The 9,280-nt window shown below is 38.7% G+C and overlaps 1 protein-coding gene across 1 annotated transcript; it reads right to left on the bottom strand.

Annotated features, from left to right (window-relative positions):
* Positions 1-541: 541 nt before the first annotated feature.
* Positions 542-7,708, bottom strand: LOC108671556 (the record flags this gene model as incomplete). Its single annotated transcript, XM_018159114.1, has 5 exons — positions 7,684-7,708; positions 5,005-5,189; positions 3,788-3,865; positions 3,078-3,216; positions 542-689 (listed from the first exon to the last, which is right to left on the bottom strand). Coding segments are annotated over exons 1-5 (575 nt in total), but the record flags the coding sequence as incomplete, so codon positions are not given.
* Positions 7,709-9,280: the final 1,572 nt, after the last annotated feature.

Raw genomic sequence — 9,280 nt, 5'->3', positions numbered from 1 at the left:
CATCTTTTCTTTTTTTTTGTGTCGCACTAGTAGCAAATACTAATCATAGGTAGATTCTGCGAAATTGGTACATTCCGAGACAGTTACAGTACATTGGTACATTCCGAGACAGTGGCTAAAATATACCAAAAATGTCGCGCTATTGTCGAAAGTATGAGCAACGTTTTGATCGAACAATTCCGCGACACGGTTTTGGAACTGTACGGAACTGTTTTGGACACTGTTTTGGACACGGAACTGTAAAGAAACGTGTCGCAAAATAACCATGCATATCAATAATATATATTACCATTTATATATAGTATAGTAATTAATTGGGATAACATGGGTTAGTTCCATTCATATGGTAGTATATAACAAACAAATATTCAGACAGTAGAAGCCCATTCATTCATATTATGAAAGACAGATCCAGTTCTTTGCATATATCTATTCTCACCAGGGTTAAACTGAAGCCTCACCTCGTTGTGGTGCCGTTGAGGACATTCAAATAATCAATTTTTTATGTTCAAATTCTCGCGGGGGTTAAACTGAAGCTCACCTCGCTGTGGTGTCGTTGAGGACAGTGGAGTTGTGCGTCCATACAAGTGGAGGAGGATGGGGCGGCGCCAGCAGCCAGCAGGTGAGCAGCAGGCGAGACCCCGCGTGGAGGTAGACTTCGTGTGGTCCCGCTATGTGGGCCCGACCCTCTGTCACCACGAGAGTTCATACCAAGAAAATTAGAACGAACTTGACGAAATTTATTCTTCGTTATAAGTTAGTTTGTGCTCTGCTGGAGATTTAATGAATGAGCATCTTCAGTGCCAATAAAATGGGTGAAATAAAGACAATTTTAATACATGATTATTTTTCATTCCATGGTCTACGGATGTTCTTGCTAATTACCATATGTATTCATAGGCGTTAAATATATAGATATGAGGCCTGCGAGCTTCAAAAGAAAAGTATTTCCAGGAAATTAACATTAATTGATTTGAGTGCACGTTCTGTGATGAGTGTGAAGTCGCCAAGGCGAGATGACAGACTAAGTTGCTCTGAAAAAAAAACGCTCACGCCATCGGGCAAACTCAAAGAGATGCTTGAAATGAGGTACATGTATATTGTACCTCGGCTTCCAAATTCATGAAAAAATCCGGCAAGTGAGCATTCACCAACGTATTGTGCTGTAGTTGTACAATAGGTTGTATTGTATTGTATCGCTGTTCAATACGTTTTATTGTACAATGTATTGTATTGTATATGCTTTAGCTTAGAATATTAATCGAAAATTTTAAATTGGTGTATATAGGATTAGGTTAATCTGTATTGAAATCATTTATTTGCCTTAATCGCATGTTAACCAGGAATTTAACATTTAAAATCAAAGACAATACCACCAAAATTCACCATATCTTTATAAGAGAAAAATCTGTAAAATCTATCATATCTATCATCTAATGAAATCTTTTAATTCTGTTTTTAGAAAATCGACATTTATCGGCTTAAGCACCGGCAAATTTAGTTTTTGTTCCTTTCGTTTCCAATTAAATAGGACCCTAACATTAATAAACTGCTTTCGCATTTACCCTCCTTCCTAGCCATGCACTCTGAATTTGAATTTTTGCACAGTATCTTTACACAAAATGGCTTTCCATCGCACCTGGTATTTACGGAAAATTAAAAAGTTTATGTCCAGGCAATATACTCAAGTTGTTCCCAAGTGTGACTATAGAAACGTGGTTTACTGTTCTTTTCCCTATTTTTGCCCCGCATATGAGACTATATGAAAGGAATTAAAAGTTTTATTCGCTAAATACCTTCAGGACGTAAATCTTCATGTGTTGTTAGTTAACAATTTTAGAATCGGCTCGTTTTCAGGTATAAGGATACCCTCCGTCTTCTTATGCGATCGTCACTAGTTAACAGATATAGTTGTGCGCAGTGCGCATCAGCGTACGTTGGTATGACGTCTCGCAATTTCTATACTAGGCTGGCTGAGCATAAGGGCAGGAGTTATAGAACGGGGAACCTACTTGCACATCCACCTCATTTTTCTGTACGTGTTCATGCCATGTAGTGCAACACCTCTGTATGATAGTGATTTTAAAGTTCTTTCTTCCACATCGGGTGTTACTGATCTACGAATTTTAGAATCCCTGAATATATTCAAACATAAGCCTTGTCTGAATGCCGCATTTAGTCCTTCCCTCTTGAAATAGTAAAAGATAGGCCGTTTACTTGCGTTTATTTCGTGTCTCATTTATTTGTTTTCCGTTTTAATACTTGTCAGATTTTACTTTACTAATCGATTGTACTTGTGTTGCTAGGACTGAACTTCTTCTGAACTGAACTTTGTGTTATGAACTGACGATGGAGCTGGACTCTGAAACGTTTTTCTCTTATAAAGATATGGTGATTTTTTGTGGTATTGTCTTTGTCTTTAAATTCTTAGGTTCATCTGCTACTAACATATTATACGATCTTACTGAAAAGTTTTATCCTTTCCTTCTGGTTGAAAATGAGCTATTATGCTTCCGCAAAATCTTTAAAATGAAATAAAATGCACCGAAGCATTTGGAAAAATGACGCATTACTGATTTCAGTATTGGCATCGACCACTCATGATAATTTTTACAGAGTTTAATCAAATTTCTGAAGCAAGCGCCAAATTGATTGTGAATTAATTAAACTTCCTAATGCCTTTCTTTCTACATTTGGTTTCTGGAATAATTATAGAACAAATGGAAACAATGAAGGGCAGGAAAACCCCTTCACACAAGTCTCAACAACGAAGTCTAACCTTGCAGGGTGGAATACCTTGCTGCAGTAATTACAACAGAAGAAATAAAAACAAAGCGAATGATGAAAATTCTTTTGCAATATTCTCACCAACAACGTGAAGCCTGAAATGGTGGAATAGCTTAATGGAGAAATTAATACAGAACGGAAATAAGGCGAGGGATGAAAACATTTTTACACAATACTCACCGACGACGTGAAGCCTGACAGGGTGGAATAGCTTAATGACGAAATTAATAGAGATTATAGAACAAACGAAAACAAGGCGAGGGATAAAAATACTTTCACAAAATACTCACCAACTACGTGAAGCCTGACTGGGTGGAATATCTTGGGCCTGGTGTTGACCTGACACTGGTAGACTCCTTCGTCCGCTTGTGTGACGTCACTCAAGTGAAGATCCCATACGGCGGCTGCACCTTTATTGTAGCCTTCCACCTGACCGGCGTGTGCAGAAAAAGTTGAGCTAACTTTTGCCCAGGCAATTCATGTAACTTTGTAAGAAGTTGTACGGGTTTATGGAGCCCAGCGTTGACTAGACCAAAGTGGAGTTCTATGCTAAGTTTCCGAAACAAAAGTTCGGCCTAGCTTGGCAATAAGAAATTTTCCCTTATGTATGGATTAATAAAAATTGAGATATTAACGACCTCAGGCCTTTACTAAAAATTTAATTATACTAAAAATTGAAACAATAAAACATCAGTCTTCTGCATAGACATTTAAATTAAAAAATTAATAACTACTCAGCGTTACACCGTGTTGACTTGTCTCCAGGGGCCATACTTTCAAAATAAGTTAAGAGATCAAAAGATCATCAATCAATCATCGACGGCATTTCAAGCAAAATCCACCAATCATAGACAAGAAAATCGAGCGTATGTACTTACGTTTACTTAGCGAATTTTGAAAGTATAGCCCCTGATCTTCGAACCACATTTGTAACGGAATTCTACGACATAGATGTCGGCAATGAGAAATATTGTTTGTCCTTATTACTGTTCCAACTTACGGAGAACCGTTTGTCGGTGGTGAACGTGATGGCATTAGTGGTGAGAACCTGAAGATCGTTTTGACGAATCCATGAAACCTGGCATGAAAAACAATTTATGAACGCCAAATTGAGATTATAAGGCGATAAGAAAAGCGAGAGAAAGAAAATCATGTAAATTTTCAGTATTTATCTGAAGTAAAAAATAGAGCTCCAAATAATATAAGATGGCAACTATGAAAAAAGTATTTGCAAATTTCTTCAGTTTATCGTTATATTATGCTGACATGAAAACTTCACTGATGATCATTGCCCTGACAATTTCAGTTTTCATTAATCAAATCCCTTACAATGAGCAACGCGAACATCTTGATTTACTTGGCAGCCATGTCAGGATGAACGACATGCCTTCGGAGTAACAGTAACAGGATGATATTTGTACTCACATATCTGCCCTACACGGCCCGGAATGTCACGGTCACGTTATCATGACTCACAGATCTGCCTCTGAGGTTGGCACCCCTACACGGCCCGGAACGTCACGGTCATGTTGATATTCCTCACAGATCTGCCCTGAGGTTGGCAACCCTGCACATCCCGGAACGTCACGGTCACGTTATCATGACTCACTGATCTGCCCCTGATGTTGGCAACCCTGCTCGGCCCCGGAACGTCCCTTATATGAAGGTTTTACTCACAGATCTGCCCCTGAGGTTGGCAACCCTGCACGGCCCGGAACGTCACGGTCACGTTATCATGACTCACAGATCTGCCTCTGAGGTTGGCAACCCTGCACGGCCCTGTAACGTCACGGTCACGTTATCATGACTTACAAATCTGCCCCTGAGGTTGGCAACCCTGCACGGCCCCAGAACGCCCCTTATATGAAGGTTTTACTCACAGATCTGCCTCTGAGGTTGGCAACCCTGCACGGCCTCGAAACGTCCCTTACATGAAGGTTTTATTCACAGATCTGCCTCTGAGGTTGGCAACTCTGCACAGCACGGAACGTCACGGTCACGTTATCATGACTCACAGATCTTCCCCTGAGGTTGGCAACCCTGCACAGCCTCGGAACGTCCCTTATATGAAGGTTTCACTCACAGATCTGCCCCTGAGGTTGGCAACCCTGCACGGCCCGGAACGTCCCTTACATGAAGGATTTACTCACAGATCTGCCTCTGAGGTTGGCAACCCTGCACGGCCCGGAACGTCCCTTATATGAAGGTTTTACTCACAGATCTGCCCCTGAGGTTGGCAACCCTGCACGGCAGGACGGCACGGCCCCGGAGCGTCACGGTCACGTTGGTGCTGAGGTCGGGCAGAAACTCCGGACCGCGTGACCCCGGGAATTGTGCGGCCGTCGCCCATGCGCTGTGCTCCCAGTCCGTTTCTTCCGTCCAGTCGCCTGCTGCGAGGGACACTGAAACTATCACTTATCAACTTCTAGATCATTGCATGAGTTGGCGTCAATAAAAGTTCGTGATTTCAGTTTGGAGAAGACTTCTTCTATTCTTGACGCCATGTACATTGCATTACGCCCCTATTCTTCTTATCTAGTCAATTATTTATTAATGAAGTGCGACTCCTCAAACGACGACGCTTTGTGAATCGCATTAACCCACTCTTCCGCCTAAAAAGTATTTTGATTTACCAATGTGATTCTACTTTTCAATTAATGACGAGTTGCAAATTTTTTTCCATCACCGTTCTACCTTAATATTCTCTGCAAATATATATGTGTTGTTTCTTAACTGATTATGTCTAGTAAAAAAATTCATCACATCACTCCATTATCCTAAAAGTCTATGCATTCACTAATGAGGTACACCCGCAACTCAATGTCTTCATTTGAACATCTAACAAGTCTTTGTATTTTAGGTTGATTTACAACTCAATTAATTATGCCCATATAATTTCATCACTTTATATATGTGATAATGTATAGTAATTTTATTTGCTTAAAAATTGTTTGCTGTCTCCTGCAGAGTGATCAACGGAAATTTTCTGATTTATAACTCAATAAAATAGTACTAGTATAGTTACCATTACAATATAGCTTTTGTTGAACAAGACATTACCTGAATTTTTCTATCACTTAGTTTTAAAGATGACAATGGACAAATAACGGCCCTCATTGTCAATGCATTTAAATAGCCGATTTTCAAAGTTCCGTTCAACAGAATGCATTGACGATGGAGGCCGTCATTCGTCCAAGGTTATCTTTAAACTAAGTGATACAAAAATTGAGGTAATGTTTTTTTTTCATTTATATTGTAATGATATCTTTACTAGTTCTTTTTAGCGAATTTTCTCATTTATGGAAAAATACGCGCTATTGTGCTGGTCATGTCCGTCCGTGACTTCACGGACGGACGCGAAAATGCGTTAGCTGTCACTCACTGCAGTGAGTACTGATCTAATTTTTTCAACGAGCTGTAAAATCAGGAAGTTTCCAAGAATCACCATGTATAAATGTTTTTAAGATGGAGTCTTTAGTTTTTCAAAGCAAGTCATATTATTGATTATTTAAGCCACCATCAGATTAATGATACAAAACGATGGAATGCCATGTCATTTCCTTTTTGACAACATTAATTATAGATCTCTGCTGTGATCGGGGATAATTTTCTAAACGTGTTCATCGTCTATGAAGAAATTTAGAGTTGTAATGAGAAATTCATTTTATTAACCGAGATATTTGGAACGATAACGCTTTTCCCTAAATAGCTTGTATCTATTTATACATTTTGAATATGACGTTTGGAATTAATATTTTATTTGTTGGCCACTGGTGGCGCAAACTCGGTTGGATCGTTATATAGTTGATTTCTATATCCAAGATTCCAACTCTTACTTTTTAAATTCAAAATATTCGAACAAGGCCTGAATGAGGAAAAAATGAAATTTCCCACGTAATTTTTTCACTAAACTCAATACTTTGTGCATGTATGTGAACTTATTTCAATATCTTTCAAAGCAGCTGCAAGGAACAAATATTTCTCTACGACTTCTATGAAAACACTCTGCACTGTATTGGACTTTGCCAACAATTATAGAGAATCAATCATTGGTGCAGCAAAGCTGTGGCGGGATTGCCCAACTTCCTTGATCTACAAGTTATATTTCCTTGAAGCTCGAGCACGGCGGCGGTAAAACCACCACCAGCCTAGCTATCAAACTAGTGTTAGTTGAAGACGTCCTGTGTTTCCTCGCAATAAAGAAGTTTAAACAATAAATATTAGTCAGTTAAATTAGTTAGTTAACAGCTAAACATATGTAATCACAGGTATTTGAATAATGATATCATTAATGAAGTGGATGGTTTAAAAATAGATAGCAGGCTGTCAAAATTTCAGAGCATGAATGATACATGACGGCGGCATGTGATAGATAATATAGTTCAAAAATTAACATATATCTTCTGAAAAATTTGCAATTCATAGATGCAATTTAGACGATGAAACTGAATCGCATTGACCTGAAACCATCCATAATTATAGAAATAAGAACTTACCTCTTGTTTATGGTGGGAACTAATCTATTCCGGTTTTATTAGAAATCGCTGCAGGTTACTGCAGGTTACTGCAGGTTACTGAAATCAGAAGTTTCTGAATAATGGTATCATTAATGAAGTGGGTGGTTTAAACATAAATAACGTGTTGTCCTAATTTCAGACCACAATGTATCATACGTGACCGTGGTAAGTGATAGATGATTTTAGTAAATTCATCAAATAACACACATTTTGTGAAAATTTTTACCGTACAGTGATGCAATTTAGAAGATGAAACTAGTTAGCATATAGCTGAAACCATTATTATTTATTGAAATACGAGCTTACCTTAGGTCTATGGGTGAGAACTAATCTATTCCGGTTATATTTGGAGGAGCAGCAGATTACTTCCCTCACTAACCTTCATCTGCCTCCGCTGGTCGCATCTCGGCAGGGTTCAAGCTGCATATAAGTTTTCATTTTTAAAACAACCGCATCACAAGAAAAGTTACAATTTTGCCGCAAAATCACCACCTAACACTTTTCATCTTTAAGCGGTAAATTTAAATCCTATCAAGAGGCGGAATCACTCAATGCAACTCACGATTGAAAACTTTTAGCCTGCCTAGCAATCTCTTTTGGCAAGGCATCAGCGATCTCTTTCAAAAGTTGGGGCACCAGAAGCGTTTTAGTCAGTTTTCAGAGGGACTTGAACACGAGCATTTTATTTCCGTTGCCAAGTTGCATCAAGTATTTCGATTGGATGCCGCCTGATAAGCTCAGTCATCGCTGGCCCGTAACGTGGTTTGCGTGATAGCCCTAAGCACTTCAGAAGCCGTCTAAAGTTTCAAGAGTTTCGTTAGATCCATTACGTTCGCCGTCAGACTCTCATGAGCCGTGCGCATGACGTCCATTTAACTCTATAACGATATCCAGTCTTCTAGAAACTATGCGCATTTCAGATCTCTCTTGGAAAACTGCTGACATCCGATTCGAGCCTCAGATTTTTAGACGGTAGCACTATAAATTAGCTCATAAAATTCAAAATAGAATTTATATTTTGAATTTATAATTTATAGAATAGCACTATAAATTAGTTCATTCAATTCAAAAGTTAAGCTTGTGCCTTCATACACGATGGTAAATATTATAATACAATTATTCATGTTCTTCCGTGCATCCATGAATAATTGTGAAACAAAATATTTTGCCATTACCAAAACAACAGCCTGATTTTTCGTCAAGAACTAAAAGCAATCACAATCATATTCATTAAATCATTAAATGTTTATTTACAATTTATGGAGGTGTGACCGGACATTCCTTACGTTAGCTCCGACAGATGACCGCCCAAAGTTTGCACGTCGGCCACGAAATTATAAAAAAACTATTTAAAATGATTGACAATGCAATCACCACTTTCCAGTTCACCACTACAGTTTAAAACACTTTTAATCCAATGTGGGCCAAAAATGCCAAAAAATGGCACTTTAAAGTGGGCACTCCACAGCTACAATTAAAAGAGGCACATTGTTGGCAAATAATACCCCGCTCAGTCAAGGAGAGGCAACACGGAGAGGCTATAAGCAGTAATGCAAGATCGGCATTTATTAGCTATTGCTGCATTTAATATAGCGATCAGAGCTGCAACTTCAATGATCGGCTATCAGGACTGTCTCTCTCCTGAAAGGAATATCGCCCTCGTCACCTATCTCTTTGCGAAAATCTTCCCTGAAAGGGACGAAAGTCTAAATTATCCAACCAGCTTTGCTGAAAATTCATACATGTATTATTTATCTCTAAGCTTAAATAAATTGAAATCAGTAAAAATGGTATAAAAAGACCATGAACAATTTACATTCGTCCACGGAGGACTTCCGAAATTGTTCTGCGAAGGCTCCTTTTTTATAGTTCTACGAACAACTGTCAAGCGACGCCAATCACACGGCGCTGCAATCTTCCAATATTGTCGAAATAGGTTTTATCCGACCCTTTCATATTTTATACCACCTATCCAT

Source organism: Hyalella azteca, unplaced genomic scaffold (genome assembly GCF_000764305.2).
Source record: "Hyalella azteca isolate HAZT.00-mixed unplaced genomic scaffold, Hazt_2.0.2 contig5745, whole genome shotgun sequence".
NCBI lineage: Eukaryota > Metazoa > Arthropoda > Malacostraca > Amphipoda > Hyalellidae > Hyalella > Hyalella azteca.
Note: the sequence above shows the minus strand (reverse complement) of the source record. Positions and strands in the feature narration are given on the sequence as shown.